At 37.2% G+C, this 18,921-nt stretch overlaps 2 protein-coding genes across 2 annotated transcripts; one reads left to right on the top strand and one right to left on the bottom strand.

Moving 5' to 3' along the window:
- Positions 1-1,704: 1,704 nt before the first annotated feature.
- Positions 1,705-4,153, top strand: LOC106160243 (uncharacterized). Its single transcript, XM_013536787.2, has 4 exons — positions 1,705-1,834; positions 2,335-2,444; positions 2,687-2,773; positions 3,821-4,153. The coding sequence occupies exons 1-4, from the start codon at positions 1,715-1,717 to the stop codon at positions 3,870-3,872; spliced, it is 369 nt and encodes a 122-aa protein (XP_013392241.2). The 5' UTR covers positions 1,705-1,714; the 3' UTR covers positions 3,873-4,153.
- A 1,321-nt stretch (positions 4,154-5,474) lies between these two features.
- On the bottom strand, positions 5,475-18,756 carry LOC106160204 (hepatocyte growth factor receptor). The gene is made up of 19 exons (XM_086994074.1): positions 18,751-18,756; positions 18,491-18,622; positions 14,374-14,466; positions 14,010-14,109; positions 13,462-13,622; positions 13,101-13,249; positions 12,662-12,776; positions 11,992-12,140; positions 11,359-11,535; positions 11,030-11,126; positions 10,412-10,705; positions 9,983-10,123; positions 9,286-9,634; positions 8,716-8,799; positions 8,306-8,490; positions 7,946-8,055; positions 7,565-7,727; positions 6,929-7,065; positions 5,475-6,445 (listed from the first exon to the last, which is right to left on the bottom strand). Exons 1-19 carry the CDS (start codon positions 18,754-18,756, stop codon positions 6,268-6,270), a joined length of 2,820 nt encoding a protein of 939 aa, XP_086850200.1. The 3' UTR covers positions 5,475-6,267.
- Between the last annotated feature and the right edge of the window lie 165 nt (positions 18,757-18,921).

Raw genomic sequence — 18,921 nt, 5'->3', positions numbered from 1 at the left:
AATTTTGTTTTAGTGGCGGTGGGTATGAAAAGGTTGATGGGAATTTCTACTTTCTATTAAAAAAACACTCTATAGTTATATCGCACAATTTAAAGCACATCCTTTAAAAACGATCCCCTCCACCACGAAACATATTGGGTTATCATTCTCTTTCGTCTTGGTTTCACATGTGTAGTAGATATCTAATTTGCTTTATATGGCAGATCCTTTTTTATAGGACGTGAGTAGACAGTCCAGTAAACCTTTTGGATACATGTTATCTGATTTATCAAACCAAAAAATTCTATTCCATAATTAACTGAATGCAAATCTTAATAGCTTAGCTAAAGACACGGTAACAACGTGCTTGTTTTTCTTGAAACTAGAAACATGGGACGTGTCAAAATTCATTAAGAGCAGTCGTCATCTATTTAGAACCAGTAGGACAAAATATCAGTAGAATCCGGCTCATATACTGTTACACAGGTTAAATTGCGACTATCGGAGACTAACTTGTTAAAACTTTTAGGTCCAATACCCTCAACGACTTATTCATATTTAAACATCAAATTATGTAGAACTGTGACAAATTCAAACAAAGAAGGTTAGCAGCGTTAATCAAAGGTACGGTAAGTGATTGAAATACAAAAGATCACAGAAAGTTTAACAATCCTTAGCTGAAAAGTTGTCATTTCTTGAAGGAAAAGAAAACTACTATCGATTGAATTGCGCGCTAGATCAATAATACTCGAGCTCATTTAAAGAATGTTTACCACATTGCTGTCAAAGAGCTTTGCATTAAAAATATTTAAAGATACATCTTTTTTGATACCTTAGTATAATGAAAAGCCTATTCGTATCACTATAGAATTTATTTATACAACTACATTGTATTATATAGACACATTCGTATTTTGTATTTAAAATCTGGTGGTAGTACAAAACAAAATAAGCTTGTTTTTGCTTTTTTTTTTTTTCAATTGTATACCTTAATGTACTAGTACAAACTCATCTATAGACTGTGCTACACCAATTTTTAATGAATATTGGGTTAATGTCCATGTTTGCCACCCAATGCACATTTGATCAATATTCAATATTTTTAAATAAACTATGTCATCATTTCCTTTGTATTTTTAAAAATAAAAAGGACGTGTAGCATGAGGTCTGTTGAAAATTCAATAAATTCGAAATCTTTCCGATTGTGATGTGAACACTAGCATGGCACTACATGTAAACGTGTAGCATGACGTGTGTTGCCGCTTAAACTGGTTGATGTGCTAATATAGGTACGTTCGTCAAAGTTGGGAATAACACACCAACCACATTAAATGTATTGTAAAAAAATAAAAGTAGTCCCTGTCAACGCGGTGAACCTACTGAAAGGACAGCCAGCACGACGCAGTCCACCCTTAATATCTAGGGAGTTCGACTAATCCTTGTTTTATCTTTGCTCTGCTGCTCATACTATGGGGCAGCTGATGGTAGAGCTCATAGAAATTAAGGATTTAACACAATGCATTACGTTGCTCTTGAACATAGGGTACCGCTGACTCACTGAGACTAGAGGCACATTTATAGAGGCTGTAAATAGAGTTGCCACGGTTTCACCAAACCAATCTCAAACAACTCAGCTGGTGAGTTATTACAGTGTCTTGAAGTGAACAAACGTCATTTTGTCGTTGCACAATTTCATCTTGTTGATTTCCTATTACTCTTTCAGCTATCTCAGGCCATGGTGAGCTGTAGTGCCATTTTGCTAGTTGCTGTCTTTGTTGCAGCAAGCATGGTAGAAGTTGGGCAGGCAGTCTGTTGTATTATCGTACGTTCCGATTACTGTGCCGACTGCAAAATGGTACGTCAATGAACGCATAATGTGATATTAATTTTTCACCATAGATTAAACGTCACTAAAACAATTTCATGTATACTGAGACAAAACCTGAGAAGTTGAGTGTATTTGTGTGTGTCACATTGGAAGCATCTTATATAATCCTGTATCTGATATCCTGAAAGTGCATTAGTTTAACGCGGTTTTCGCGCAACTTGCTTATGACGACAGTCTTGGTTTGATCCCAAAATAGTGTCAGATGCACTGCATCAAACATGAACGTACTGCTTTTAGTGCCGTTCGTCTGCTCTAAGTTTTCAAAATCTGAAGCACGCGAATCGAAATCTGCTTTTCCAATGACATTGGCTGTTCCGTTCGTCATGAGAAATTCAATAAATTCAAAATCTTTCCGAGTGTGATGTGAACAACAGCATAGCTCTACATTTAAACGCGTGTTATATAATCGATTCTACGCGTGTAAATGAGATGGAAAGCGCTCATACAGTTCACTTACCCTATTGCAGGGGACTCCGTACTGTGGTGTTGGATCGTGTAACATCTTCGGTTGTGCTTGTCAAGGTGGCTGTAGAAAGAGTGAGGACTGTGTTAACACTGTATACAGATATGATTCTCTGTAAGTATTGGGTCTTGCTTGAAAATGCAGAGTGAAACACATCGATTTGGATCATATTGATTCTTGAGTATCAAAATCTATTGGCCAGTTGTTTCAAAATAAGGTAAAATTTTCTAGACAACAATATCCTTGATGGAACAAAGTAATCCGTGTGTTACTACCTAGCAGACGTACTGCTTAGATCCTTCAAAAAACGCTAATGACATTTCTGACTCATTGCTTTCGGTACTATTTAATTACAGGTACTCCTATTGCACGTGTGACAAAAAGAGAGCAGTTGACAACGTGTCATATGCCAGAGCTGTATTCAGTGACATGGACAGAAAAAGGTATGATGGCACTATCTGTTCAAACTGTCAGGGGGTGGAAACGCGCTACTTATATGATTATGACGAGCCTAACCGTCAGCACCGGATATTAGTTTGTGATCTTGAGGGGCTATTAGGCTTGGTCTTTGCGGCACGCACGAACAGTAGTCGATCTACCACACCTGGGTCTTTTGTTTTTGACAACTGTTCACTCGTCAAGGAGGTGCTTGTTCAAGACTACAGACTGATATCTACTAGTACTACCAGTGGCTTCATTAGTAACGTTCCCACAATACTTAAGTTTTCTGTCTGTGCGTACATACCCTGAATTTGGTTAGCCTCACTGACGAGAACAATGGACGTTTCTTACCCCTCTCTAGGATTACCCCTGAAACTGTTCACAATGTACGGGTCTCTATCTCAAATGTTTATATCGTTTACTCACACGCATCTACAAAGTGAACACTGTATGGGTAACTTTCTTCAGTACAGTTAAAGTCAAGTGATCCACTGAACTATCTAAAAAAATGCATTTCTCAATTTTGGCAATTTCAAAGCTACAGCTGCATTAAAAATGTTTGAAATGATCTGAAGTAGAAACCGAATCACATGTCACCCAGAAAACATATTATAAAAACAGCAAAAAGGTACAAAATGGCTGGAGAATGGACATTTGATATGGGTGTGTATTTGTTGAAACATGGTTCAATATGACATTTGATCAAATATAATACTTTAAGGTTACAAAATAAAATTTTATTGAAACATTGTGCCGCCATAACAGATTTTATGGATAAACTGCATTCAAATAATCATGTAATTATGTAAGTATCCATGCAGGCTATATCAATTAATTAGGCTTTTCCTTTAAGGGCACGCCTTTTCTTGAAAATCTGTACTCAAACTAAATAACACAGTCTCATCTTTCATTTCCATATTATATATAGGTAGTTACACAATGTGCCGCCACAACAGGATGCCTGGTTTACATATTAGATCTTTATAGTAGATCTTCAAAGATCCATCAGTATTTTAACTTATGACATAGAAGTTAAACTTATGTTTCAGGGTTGATCAAATTTCCGAGGAGGAGTTTACAGATGTCGTAATGGCTGTGTAAAGAAGAAAACAAATCGTTCTAGCTGAATCCACCATCATGACTTGGAACAAAGAAGATAATTTGGATTCTAAGGAGCTTCATCGCTAGCTAAAAAAAGTAAACCCCACACATTTACGTAACAAAGATAAACTTATGTATAGCTTTATCGAAAACGCATTTTATCTTAAGAATCCATACTCGGAAAAAGTTAAGATCAGCAATCAGACGTGTTATCCTCCCCTTTGCTTAATTTAATTCACATTGCTTTTGTGGACGAGGGCTTGATGAACAACAAACGCAATAAAGGGTATTAAAATTGAATTTTTGATTTCTTTTTTATTCATAAATTCATTTTTCTAATCTGAGGAAAAGTAAAGCATTTATCAAATTTCATCAGATAATTGCCGAAAAAATATAAAATAATAATAATAATAATAATAATAATAATAATAATAATAATAATAATAATTATTATTATTATTAATATTATTATTATTATTATTATTATTAACACATTTTAGACCTCCTGGCAAATCAGTAGCTCTTGGGGATGGCTGAATTTAAACACCCAGCGCTAAAGATGGGTTAAGTCCTCTTAAAATTCCCCAGATTGTCAGAGTTATGGCGAGATTCAGGCGAGGAGGATTTTAGTTTGGATATTCGGAGTAAAATAATTTGAAATAGGACAATACGTCAAGAAGTGTGAATTACAAAACTGTAAATTTGCAATAAAATCTATTAAAATTTCGTTTGCACAGCGTCATCAGCAACCGGAACTTTGAGCAGGTGGCACCAGATTCAGCCTTTTGTAGGGGATCTTTTACGCGTTCAGTTTTGGCTGCTGTCGAAAAGCTTAAATGTAAAACGGATTAAATCTCGGCTCTGATATGCAGTTGCTAGGCCCCTTCAGGGACGGCGCGTGTGAGGGCGGGGGGACCATCGGCGGAATAGTACACATTAAGTAATCGACATTAATTTGGCTGTATATGGTTCGATTAGAATCAGATCAACTTGTTCAGAATGCGCTCAAGTTGTGACAAAGGTGTCATTCAGAATAGATGATCCGAGTACTTACTGATCCGCCGACTAAATATGGCCGACCAAACTTAAAAAGCGAGGCCACTGATTCCTGATGGTCTCCCTGCCTCCACACGCGCCGTTAACGGATTAAACCTTGGCTCCGAAGTTTAATTGCTAGGCCCCTGCCGCGACGGCGAGAGTGGGGGCGGGGAGACCACCATGGAATTAGCGGTATCGCTTTTGAACTGTGGCCAGCCATATTTAGTTAACGAATCTGTAAGCACTCGGATAATTTATTCTAAATGGCCCCAAATACTTTAAAGAATTTTGATAAGCCGACGGGATTTAAGCAGTTATTTTTTAAATACTCATTTTAATAATGACCAATTGCTTTGTTTATTTAGCCTTCAATCTCATTTAAGACGTTTAAAATCTTAACCCTTTAGCAATGCGGAAAAAAGTGATACATATTTGACATCAAGAGGCTGAAAATACACGATACACAGAAGAGGTTAAAACAGAAAATAACACTGATAAATACCATCATTTTTCAGTATTATATTTATTCCTATGTAGCTATCGCATTTTGGAAACCGATGCAGTCGAAATGGCAAAAATGGCAACAGTATGCTACAGTATGTGGGAGAAAATCTGATTCCAGTTTCAATGTTTATTTAAATATATCACACTACATAAACACGAACTAAATACTTTAAACCGACAGCCTTTTCACCCATTGCTTTTGAAACTTATGGATATGTAAATGGTGAGAGGCATGAGATCTAGGGCTTAGGCCCATTAAATGGTATTTGTCTGTTTTGAAGTTTACCGATAATCTTTAGACGCTTGGACATAGTACGTAAGGCATTCAGTCCATAAGACATTACTGGAGCGCCAATAGATTGCCACAAGTAATGTCTGGGGTTTTGTATCTAAGCCGGAAAACGTACACCATGTGACATTATTTTATTAAATTCCCTATTGGCAGAATTAACTGGATTCACAATATGCTCATCAATTATTAAATATTCAATATCATTAAATGATTTACTTTGTCCATGATTTCACGCACCCTTTGGGCCAACTTTGTTCTTACATGCTATGCACATCATGTGATAATACAGATCCTAAAGAACACTGTGCGCCACATGCGTTGAGACAGCAAATATTTGGTAAAATTAGGTGACCGCCTCCAATATCCAAATTAGAGGGAGGTAGGAATGGAAGTATTTATTTTGTTAAACAGAATGATATATTTAATTATAAAATTATTTGACATGCTTGGCAGGCAAATACAAAAGCAGCATTGTCATCGTCAAAACTTATTGAAAATCACGGTCCAAAAGTGATCTGGATTCAATTGCATAGATCTACAAATAATATATCCTGTCTGTTATTAGACCACTTCAATATATGCGTGGTAATTATCCTCCCTACCCCCACGTTCTGTGTGACCAGGTTCTCCACCAACTTCCGTGTTATCTCTCACTGTCTCCTCTATAAGTGTTACAATAGAGGTGAAGTCTGGCCGCTCTTCTGGCTCCCACGACCAGCACTTCAGCATGAGCTGATACCTAGAATTGGTAAGAAGAGAAGATAGGAGCAAAAATGAATACAACCAAGAAAACAAGAGCGGGACCAACATATTATTGTATTGTAATTGCCAACCTACTCCAGATCCCAGTATACGACAAATACTTGCCTTTATTTATAAACTACAGTGTATTTTCGAAGCCTTTTTCATTTCCCGTTATAGTTTTGATGGTTAACTGTGCCCCCAACTCCTAGACCCGTCTATACATGCCGTGTATATAGATTTTGCCTGCCCCCATGTATGTGTATACACTGTATATACATAATATAGATATACGTGCATGTAGCTGGTACAGGGAGACGCTGATTCAGGAGGCAGAATTATACAAAGATAGCACCAGATAAAGGAACCGAAAATTCAAAACCTGTTACGATAACATGTTATCTAATACTGATCAATTAAGTTTGCCCTCTCCCAGCAATACACACATAGATTATTTTGTGGACGCGGGAGCAGGACTTACACGTGCTGAGGACAGTAGTCGGGTTGGTCCAATCTTCTCCCAAGTTTAAGGAACTGTAGAACATCCCATCCATCCACACCAGGATACGGTACCTTACCGCGGGTGAACAGCTCCCAAAGTAGCACGCCATAGGACCACTGTAGACAATATAGCAAGTTTTATATAATGACAACAGAAACATATTAAGCACAAATGTGTTTTGACATTTGTACTCTGTCTCTCTTAAAAAAGGATAGCATAAATTATAAAACGATATATGGACAACAGAACGTTTTATATAACTTCAAATGTTGCGGCAGTTATTGCAAGGCGATTATGAACATATTTTGATGCCTTCCACTCAGGTACGATAATAAGATAAACAAAAGAGAAAAGATTAAAAACAAAAACGTTCTAAATCTTAGAGGAGAAAGATGAAGCCATGTTACTTGATTATAACATGATATCTCCTAATTTTAGTTTTTATTTTGTTTCATTTTCATATTGATATATCAATCAATCATTTTACATTTTTTAAAACAAATTTGATTTTTCGTGTCCAACAGCTTACAGACTTTAAAAAAATGTAAAACCGTCCAATAATGGTGAAATAGCAGTAATTTTCGAAGTAAAACTAGATATAACCGCATGCCATACCACATCAGATCTAAATGTGTAGACGTTCCTCTCCATGGACTCCGGCGCCATCCACTTCACCGGCAACTTGGCCTGCTTGTCTCTGGAACTGTAGTATTCAGTGGTGTATACGTCGCGAGTCAGGCCAAAATCGGCCACCTTGGCGCGCAGTTGGTCATCTAGCCTGGAAAATGTGAAAAACTAAGATATTTTGCTTACCTCTTTAATAATAATCGTTTTAATGTCTCACTAGAAAATGAGGTTTTAATTTATTTTGCTTATTATAACAACTGCTTCGCTAACTTATCCAACTGGTTATAATTATAAGATTATTATTTACGCAAAACGTACTATATTAAGTATTGTTTTTATGTGAAGGAGATGAAAGAGAAAACTACCTACATGCAGTTCCTTGCAGCCAAATCCCGATGGACAAATTTGTTCTTAGCAAGGTATTCCATTCCCCGGGCTACGTCCAAACCAAACTGCAGCAGCTGTAGTCCAGTAGGTGCCTAACATACCATAATATGCATATATTATCCATAGCATAAAAATAATACGATATTCCCGATATTAACTTGTAATTTTTATTTTGATCAAAGAGGCGCTTTCAGCGGGTCTGGATTCAAAATTTTGTATTTCCTAATATTTCACTTAATTATCTTCTCTAAGTTTTCCAATGAACTCGTTTAATTAAACTTTTTAATCAATATGATCTTGAACAAATATCACGTTTCATTAAAAACAAAAATCGTTACGCACATTCTTGGAATTCTCGATGAACGATTTAAGATCTCCATGGGCCATATATGGTAATACAATCATGGGGTTGCCGTCGACTTCAAAGCATATTCCAAGTAGTGCCAACACGTGATCATGGCGAAATGACGTCATCAAAGCTGCTTCTCTAAGAAATTCATCTAGGTGCTGAATATCTGCTCCCTTCCCTGTAGGAGAATCTGCATGTTCACCGATGTATATATGTGTGTGTGTGTACGTGTCTCTGTGTGTGTGTGTGTGTGTGTGTGTGTGTAAGCGTAGTGTTTCATCATCACTGCTACCAGCATTTATTAATTTGAAGCACATTTATTTCTATTTTAAAATATTTGAATACATACACGTATTGATATTTTATATCACAAGACGCGTATAGAGTCCTCTATACCACGTACCTTGGAAAGTCTTCACGGCTACTTTAGATGGGTTGTAATGGTCGCTGTCCTCATAAATCGCCTCAAAGACGCATCCGAAGTGTCCTGAAACAAACAAGAAAACAAACAAGTAATTCGTAGCTCGCACTTTACTAAATACAACATTCACTTCAGCGAAATCTACCCATAGATCTGGCCAGATGCACTGTGCAAAATTACTGATGCTGTGACCGTGGAGATATGTTGAAGGGAGGGCACTGGCGAGTTGATGGGGAAACAGAAGACTTAAAACTTCAGACTCCAGCGTGAGTTTTAGACTCCGTTCACATGACAAATCTATTTTCTAAAAATCTATTTTCTATTCGCGGTATCTTGTGATTAATCCGAGCGCAGCCGAGTATTAATTACAGCCTTGGAAGTAACTGGTTCGCGCTGCCAGTAATTACGCCGCGGGGTATTTAGGGCACAGACCGTGATCACAAGATACCGCAAATAGAAAATAGATTTTTAGAAAATAGACTTGACATGTGAACGGAACCTTAACTACAGAGTAACGTGAACATGTATGCTACACGATGAACATTGACCCACCTGTGCCTAATAACTTCCCAAGTTTAATCCTCTCTCTGCTCACAAGTAAAGGCTTTAAAGCAGCTTTTAAGTCGCCATCCTTCACAAGCGCCAAGGCATCCTCTATCGTGTGGACAGCACGTGGCGGTGTGATTTGACTGCTTAGACCGAGGTACTCCGTGGCATTGGAGCCAATGTGATTGCTAGTTGTGCGTTTTGAACGTCTTTTATAGACTACGGCTATAGTGATGATTCCAATGACTGATAGAATAACAACAGGGACAATTAACCCAGCTATCCAGCCATAACTTACTGGAGGATCCCCATAGTTTAGATATCCCACTTGGTACTGTAAGTTACCTATACGTATCTGGAAAGAAAAATAATGCCGTCCAATTATTCAAAATATGCGTGAATGTGAAATATGTTCACCGTGACTTATAATTACAAGTAGTTGACTTAAATAAAAAATAAAACCGAATGAGTTACCTAAAGGGGGCATTTTTATAGCAATGTTTCCGACAGATTTGTGTTCAAGTTTTCATTAAGTTAAGAAGTGGAGCATTTGAAAGAGCAGTATCCTCTACTTTGTTCCAAACAAGCAGGAGACAGACGACACTTTGTACCATTCATAAAACGTGGGCATGCATTTACCGCCGAACAAAAAAAAAAACAAAAAAAAAAAACACAAATATTTACAATGGAATGACATACTTACTGTCACCAGTTTATCTCCATAGTCAAAATATGGCGGTGTGCAGATGAGAACGCTTTGAGTCAAAGCAATGACGTTACAATTTTGTCCACCAATCAGAACAATCACATCTGGTTTACTTGCAGCAAGGTTGATATATTTTCCCTGTTGAATGATATTGGATTTAATTTTAGTCTGTAATCATCGCACAATAGACGTTTTATTGTGGTTCATTAAATGTGGTAATAAATTACGCATTGGTTGTAGAAAAACGTCTGTGTGCTTTACAATATTAGTGTATTCCCGTTCCATTTATTAAGTATTTATTTTCATTATTTTTTATTATCATTAACAAACTGTTATTTTCGTCATAATTTATTTATTTATTTATTTTTAGTTTTGGAACAAATTAATTCATTGCTGTGAAAACGACTTTAGCAAAGATAGACTCACACGTATTACGAAGTTAATGTTATTTTGGTATTTCACACTAGAACCGTCGCTGGTCAATTTCTGGAACAACGGGTCCACGACATATTGAAGAGTTGAAGCTATGTTGGTTAAATTTTGCACTGCTACCACTCCATCCATTATAAAACCGATCTCCACGGCATCATTGGTGTCCAACTGTCTCCTTAACCGCAGGGAACCTAGAGTGTCGGGGACCAATGTGATAATCCAGATGGGCGCTCTGGGCGATGGACATGTTAATACGGTGCCTGACATTTCTGGTTGATGGAGGCAATTCTGTCAGGAAGACAAAAGCAGATAATTGTCATGTTCGCCGTGTTGACAGAGTGTAATGGGCGAATTATTTGTAAATGAACTAAGGAAAAAATCAAATAGTTAATATTTGGATCAAGTTAAAGTTTACGGTACATGTTAAAAATAGATAAGTAGGTAAGGTAACTACTCCTAAATCTGGTAAAAGACAAGCTACTCCATCACCATAAGCAAATATACACACTAACTTACACGGTGCACATCATACCTTACCACACGCAACTGAGAGATAGAGAGAGAGAGAGTATACATACTCGCCAAATTAAGTACTTATTGCCTTCTACGAACCGTTAATTGCAACTTTTCCTTCCCGTTCCATATAAACATCTTTGGCTGTTGAATCGAGTCAAAATTCTTCCCAGTGACTGTCAAATTCCGTCCCCCGCTGGATTATAAAAAAATCCTGTGACTTTATGCACCTAAGTGCATTTATCAATAATTTATTCTAAGCAGCAATATCGTATCAAAAGTAGGAGAATAAACATAAGAATGCTCGAAATACCTTGGCAGCATATTGGGTTGACTTGAGTTAAATGGTAATTTATAAGTTATTACAGATTGGAAGATAATTACAAAAATATGAACTTCTTATCACATCCGGGTATCATGTAGGTTACCTGACAAAACTGGTCAGTGGCAATATTTTCTCCACCACAGGGTCCTCAGTATATGTGAAGGGGTCCTGGTCCAGTATTCTTACACTGCCGTCAAAGAACATCCTGACAGAGGTCACGACCTTTGACCCACTGACCCATGGAGTGGTACAAATGGTGGAATGGCTACCAATTGTGGTTCTGGAAATGTAACAAAGTGTTTCTTTCTAAGCAATCCAACTTTCTTCATGACAGTTGCTATGGTTGTAATTTTGCTTTTTACTCTTTCTATTTTGAAAAATATTTTATATGCAATTAATTTTTTTCAAATCCTATTGTTTTTCATCGTTTGTTGTGTTGTTAAGAGCGTAGTGCACTTCCTTAAAGTACTCTAACAACGCATTTTTTAAAAAATGAAAAAGCAATTGTTGAATGAAGCTTATGTCTCCCTGTCTTAAAAAAACATTTCTAAAAGATAAACCAAATAAATAAAATGAATATAGAAGCAGATACTGCAAATTTAGGAAATTTATATAACCTTCACTGAAAGTCCTAATTTTAATATTTTCTATTTAGTCACGTAACATACTAAAACACATGTAAAACAAAAAATAAATCGTCTAACGTCTACATGAACAATCTATTACGGATCCTGACCTGTCTACAACACAAGGCACTATTTCCTCTCCCAAGGTTAAGCTGATATTGTCCATGTTGCCAGCGTTAAGATCTTTCCCCCTCACAGTCAACCTGGTGCCACCAGACATGGGGCCTTTCACCGGGAACACTGCCTCCAGCCTGGGGTCCTGAAAGGGACAATAAAAGGGATAACAACTTATTTTGGTGGGGAAAAGTGCCATAAAACGGATTTCCCTGGGTAAACAACGATGTCCCCAAAATCAGCAATGAACCCGCTCCTACATTCAAAGAAAGTAAATTTATTGTTTTAAGAGTGTTTTTATAAGCTTTTTAGAGCTTATTACGGAGGGTGGTCATCTATGAAGGTCCACGTGACGGAAGGCAGGGAAAGATTTCAGAATAATTGCCATAAACGCCGTTTTTGTGGTCAAATCGAACTTATTATATTTCTGTGTGTAGTTCCCAATGAATTTATTGTGGAATTCTAAATCTCATATTAAGGGTTGTCACATCCTTTTAAAACTGCACATAACCTTATCACATCATAATCAACTATGAGTTGGCAAACTATCATCAAAATGTTCCCATTTAATATTATGTGCTAAATCTAATATTCTACCACCGGCATTTGGCATTCCATATTCCCATTGGTTTGGATATATAGATGTATTTCAAAGCACCCACTCACCACATATCTGAACTGTTTGGAGTAGTTGTACACCCTGCCTAAACCCTGGATCTGGACCTCTATGGAACCATTTCTGGGAAACCTGCCTGGTGCTTCAGCTGCCGTGCACACAATTCTAGGAACAGACATGATTTTAGGTACTAACAAAATGAAAGAAATAGCTCCTTGTTCTTACGACCTTGTGGGATCTGCTGGACGCATAAGAAAAATGCCTAAAAAAGGACTTCCAATTTAAATCGAAACAATCACATCTTATTACTAAAATCTTATAATTCTAACTGTTACAGTGGCCATTTTAGCTCCATTCAAAAAATTTTCCTAGAAACCAATAATAAATGTCCATAAAATGAGCAGATCGTGGACAATAATGGCCACGGGTATCTTACAGGTTTAGACACAGGTTTAGTCAGTGTCAACATAAGTTCCCAATGTTGATTACCTCTTTGAGATCACATAATCTTCTACAACAGGTGTACAGGCCACCCCAGCCAGTCTAACAGTGGGTATACTGGCATCAGAGGTGCCTAAATTTGTGCCATTGATGGTGACCTTGGTGTGACCTTCAACTGGGGCACTCAAGGGTGACACCTGATAGATAATGGTTGAATTGTTAAAAGTTGTCATTCTCTAGTATACATATATCTTTTAATTTTTTTCCATTCCCCTATTATCTTTCATATGTATAATAATAGTTTGTTTTTTAGAAATCAATGCGTTTGTCTAAAAATGTGGCTTACCATAATGATAAGCAAATTCACATGACTCTTAACATTACATTTACAATACCTTACAGCACTCACCCAGTTAATGATGACATCAGGACAAGTGCTCTCAACTGGCACACTGCATGTTGGGCGATACTTGCACGTCCCTCCACAGAAAGCACAACCAAACTTTGTATCCACACCACCAATACACGTGCCACATGTGGTGCCCATGACGTCACACTTGTACAGGATGGCTGAAAATATTGAAAATATTTCAGTGTTGTGTTTTACCAAATAATCGATACATGTTCAACATGAATACATGTATGCGTATCCATAATGTGTGTAAGTGTTACAAATAGTAGTTCATATGCATGCATTTTAGGAGAACTCTTATTATTGAGGAGATTTTGGGCGTTATTCTGTTTTTTACCAAAATGGAATAATAATAATAATTTTTTTATTAGACGATCGGTTGAATGAAACAATGACTATATTTTGTGCGCTTATGAAGAGGGCATTTTATCCCATTGTAAAAATGAGACCATTCCTTTTGTAACTCGTGCGTAAAAATATGCACCTTACAGGAAAAAAAAGACGGGAACGTACACATATACATGTAAAAATAGCAATACACTTACCGCTCACTTGAGAGCCGATGGGTTGGTCTATCACATGGTTATTATTCCAGATTACTTGGATTTCATGCCTCTCCTGGCCTGTGATGTCTGTGTACACATACTGAGATATGAGAAGAACAAGCAGCCAATTATAATGGTATTAATATAGATCTAAATATATAAGGCATTCCTGAAGTTGCTAAAATTCTACATAGAATGCATAAGTTGGGGTTTGGATACGGTCACTTGCCTTACAAAATCAGTATTTTGAGGGCACAAATATTCGATCTGTTATTCTATCAGCTACTGTAAAATAGCGTGACATTTAAAAGATTATATATCATATATACAGTAAGTGTATATGCCTTGCATCATATCTACTCACAGCGTGGCTCTGGCAGTCTATGGCACTATCATTCTGTCTGATAGCTGGGACTGTGTTAGTGCCTATCTTACACTGATAATCACCTTGGCCAGCCTGGAATATCATTGAGGTTAGGTTGAGAATAACCAAAATGATTGCAGAGTACAGCAAAATGTGAGGCTTCATTCATATTTTCCTAATCAAATTTTGAGTTCGAAGGTCTCATTTATGTCAGCCTTGTCATAGACACTGACTTGGAACTGAACTCTTGCTTTATGGTAAGAATGAAAAATCACAGTTTACCTTCCCATGAATCTAAGGTACAGTATGTATATCGCGAAAATGAATTAAAACCTAAGTTCTGTCTTAAATGCAAGCTCCGTCTTAACATCTGAAGAGCGCAGTCCCACATCTCGCAGAGTCTCGTGTCATTGTCGTGGTTTCCCACTCGCACATGAGGATCGTGGATTTCAACCGCCGTCATTATTTGTTCTTTTTATGAGTAAGTTTCTTTCTTTTACTAAATTTATTAACATTCCTTACTTTAAACTGTTTTTGTAGATATAGATAGATTCTGTTGACGTAGTAGTTATTTGTCTGAAGATTGGAATTAGGAATTTTTCTGTTACACGTGTGTCTGCATGGCATTTCATGGAGGCCGCCATGTTAAATTTGTAAGAGACAGCTGCGTGTTCCTTTTGGTGTGTATTCAGTTAGTTTTTCGGTGGTTTTTATGAGCGAATTGTTAACTGATTTTTCTACTTGCGTAAATGATTTTCTGGTAGGCAGTAGATTCTTCTAGTTTGTTATCTTCTGGTAATTTTATGTACGGATTTAAATATTACATAAACGACTCTTAAGTTGGGTCGGTACCTCAATGAAGAGTGGCCGATTTATACGTTGTTTCGTATCATTTTGCCCAGATTTAGAGTCGGGATGATCTATTATGGACATCTAAGTTGTAATATTTGACTGGAGGGTATCTCATTTTGTGTGGCCCTTATTTTTGAGGTCAGGATGATCTTGTTGGACATCCAATTTTAGTAGACTCAATTGAGCTACATTGATTGTTCATGATACTATAGTCACTTTTTAACCTTTATAGGTTTACCTGCAGACAGATTCATTATGAATAGTGGTGATGAAGATGTTGTTCTGACAGAACATTTTGATGGTCCCTCCACTTCTAAGCAATCTGAGTCATCCAAGCTGGATTTGATTCTAAGTAATCTTAAAGATATGCAGCAGCGCATTTCTACTTTGGAGACCAAGGAGGTGCTTGTGACCCTGTTGGGGAATCCTCCGAAATTGATGATTTAGAAGTGCTGCTGGGTGAGGATGACACTCAGTCTCAGGAAGACTCTGATGTTGATAGTTTCATTGCTGAGTTGTACGTGGATGACATCAGAGGTCCCGCTTTGTCTGATGGCGTGGCTCACTTTGCTAATAAATTATCTAAGAATAAGCTATCTGTGGATCTTATGAAGAAGAAAATGAATCTACATGCCACTGCAGCTAATGTTGATATTGGGGTGCCTAAAGTTGAATTAGAACTATGGCGTAACATTTCAACTGGTGTTAAGAAGCGTAACATACTTCTACAAGGCTGTCAGTCAGTTCTTCTAGTTTCCATTAACTGTCAACTTTCTGCATTAGATAATTTGCCCAAGTCTGAGAAAGTTGCTAGAAATGTTTTTGTTAGATGGAATAGCCTTGGGCATGGAGGCTAATAAAAGGATCCTTGCAAGAAGAAGAGTTGACATCAAGAAACAGTTTTCTGGGGAGATTTCTCAAAATCTTACAATTCATGAAGAAGAAGACCCAAACTTCCTTTTTGGAGGAGATATATCCAAGAAAGTAAAGAATGTTGAAGAATTAAGGAAGCTCAAATTTTCCCTTAAAGGGAAAGCCCGTTTTCATCCTTTTCAACGCTCAGATGTCATTAAGAACAAATCCAAGTCTTTCCCAAAGCAGGGAAAAAAGTTGTCAGAGAGAAAAGTAAGATATTAAAACAATTACCTTTTATTGCAGGAAATACTAAGAACAAGGTTTCTGCCATAAAAACATTTGGTTTAACTAATTTCAAAATGGACAGGATCTGGTGGTCACATAAGTCAGAAATAATCAAAACAATCACGTCTTACAAGTAAAATCTGTTGCTGCATGTCACGAAATTTTCCTAGAAACGAACAATAAAATTTCAATAAACTGTTACATATTCCTCATTTTCTTCAACTGGAGTAGATTTTGAACAACAATACCCGTGGCCATGTGAAATGTACTAGTTTAGACAATTTTCAATCCCAATATACATGTTCCCACTGTTCCTTACCTCTTTGAGACCACATAATCTTCTACAACAGGTCTACAGGCCACCCCAGCCAGTCTAACAGTGGGAATACTGGCATCAGAGGTGCCTATATTGGTGCCATTGACGGTGACCTTGGTGTGACCTTCAACTGGGGCACTCAAGGGTGATACCTGAAAGACAATGTTTTAATATTCAAAGGTTACATACATACTCTACAACAATGCCTTTTGATTTTTCTACCGTGTCCACAAAAAACCTTTATAATAACGGTTTGTTGTAAAAATTACATACGTTTGTCAAAGAAAATAATGCTTGCTGTGGCTTGCCAAAATAATGAGCACATTCACATGACACAATAAGATAATTACTAAATGGTACTTCTAACATAAGTACAAGTACATGGATGGTGACATGGACATCACATTTCCAAAATCTTACAGCACTCACCCAGTTAATGATGACGTCAGGACAAGAGCTCTCAGATGGCACACTGCATGTTGTGCGATACTTGCACGTCCCTCCACAGAAAGCACATCCAAACTTTGTATCCACGCCACCAATACATGGGCCACATGTGGTCCCCAGGATGTCACACTTGTACAGAATTGCTGAAATATATTGAATATATCTTATTGTTGTGTTATACCAAATAATCAATAATCAATATCCATAATGTGCTGAAAAATATTGGAAACATCTCGTTGTTGTGTTGTAGTACCAATAAAATCAATACATGTACATCATGAACATATGTATGTGTACCCATAATGTTTGTGTGCGCGTGCGTATGTGTTTGCGTGTAACAAATATTAGTGCTGGTGCATGCAGTATGTTTCCATCTAAAGAAGTACTCTTACATGAGAATATTAACTATTTTTATTAGACAGTCGGTTGAATAGAACAATGACGATATTTTGTGTATTTTGAGCACTTATGCAGATGACATTTGTCCCATTATAAAAATGCTATTATTCTTTTCGTAACTCGTGCGTTAAAACATGCGCCTCACAGGTAAAAAAAAAAAGACGGGAACGTACACATATACATGTAAAAATAGCAATATACACTTACCGCTCACTTGAGAGCCGATAGGTTGGTCTATCACATGGTTATTATTCCAGATTACTTGAATTTCATGCCTCTCCTGGCCTGTGATGGCTGTATACACATACTAAGATATGAAAAGAACGAGTCGCCAATTATAGCATTATAAATATCAATATATAAAGCGTTACTGAAGTTGCACGCCTAGAATGCATACATACGTTAGGGTTTGGCTACGGTCATATGCCTTTTAAAATCACTTGTTTGAGGGCACCAGTGTTCAATCACTTATTCTCATAGCTTCTGTAACAAAATGTGCCATTTAAAACATCATATCATATTTACAGTACGTGTATATGCCTCGCACCATATCTACTCACAGTGTGTCTCTGGCAGTCTATGGCACTATCATTCTGTCTGATAGCTGGGACGGTGTTTGTACCTATCTTACATTGGTAACCACCTTGGCCAGCCTGGAATAACATTGGGGTGAGTTTGAGATTATCCAAAATTATTGCAGAGTACAGCAAAATGTGGGGCTTCATTCATGTATTCCTAATGAAACTCTGTTCTGAGTTCGAAAGTCTCATTTATGTCAACCTTGTTATGAACACTGATTTGGAACTGAACTCTTGCTTCAAGGTAAGAAAGAAAAATCACAGTTTATCTTTTCATAATTCTAAGGTGTGTGTGTATATGAATAAAAACATGAGTAGGAGGAGTGTATAACTACATGTACAAACTGCTAACAACAACGTGTTTTGTATTTAAGTAAATCTTTACCTGTGGCACAGGTAGGTTCTTCCCACTCAGTGAGATCACCTTGGTGACCCCAGCAGGTAACAGGACGTCATGTGAACGTGGCAGTAGCTGGGGACACAGGGTGGGACCTTTAATACCCACATTGACATGACTCTGGAATGACGGAAAAAAGACAATACGATTTCTAATTAATATGTTTTTGTTCTTTAACACAGAAATAAAAGATTGTGTATAAATAAAAGGATATTAATTTCTCGTTTGAATGGTGTTTCGCATGACACAAGCATTATTAACGTTTTAGGAAAACCAGTGCGAAACAACATATTTCTGTATGAGTGACCAGTATTATCTGACTTTATGTAAATTTTCAAGAAATAATTGTATACACGGAGTAATTAACAAGGAATTGCACGTACATTCTGTCCAGGTATCACCCCTCCACTAGGACTACA

Source organism: Lingula anatina, chromosome 8, assembly GCF_051362555.1.
Source record: "Lingula anatina isolate TDL-2025a chromosome 8, LinAna3.0, whole genome shotgun sequence".
Lineage (NCBI taxonomy): Eukaryota > Metazoa > Brachiopoda > Lingulata > Lingulida > Lingulidae > Lingula > Lingula anatina.
This window is presented reverse-complemented; position numbering and strand designations above follow the sequence as displayed.

What these genes read in the sequence shown, in the direction of transcription:
- LOC106160243 (XM_013536787.2), top strand. Translation starts at nt 1,715, where the DNA reads ATGGTGAGCTGTAGTGCCATTTTGCTAGTTGCTGTCTTTGTTGCAGCA. An exon ending in ACTGTGCCGACTGCAAAATG is followed by an intron (nt 1,835 to 2,334) that starts GTACGTCAATGA and finishes ACCCTATTGCAG; the next exon opens with GGGACTCCGTACTGTGGTGT. An exon ending in AGTGACATGGACAGAAAAAG is followed by an intron (nt 2,774 to 3,820) that starts GTATGATGGCAC and finishes CTTATGTTTCAG; the next exon opens with GGTTGATCAAATTTCCGAGG.
- LOC106160204 (XM_086994074.1), bottom strand. An exon ending in CATCGGCTCTCAAGTGAGCG is followed by an intron (nt 13,623 to 14,009) that starts GTAAGTGTATTG and finishes CAATATTTTCAG; the next exon opens with CCATCCTGTACAAGTGTGAC. An exon ending in ATGGAGATAAACTGGTGACA is followed by an intron (nt 9,635 to 9,982) that starts GTAAGTATGTCA and finishes TTTTCTTTCCAG; the next exon opens with ATACGTATAGGTAACTTACA.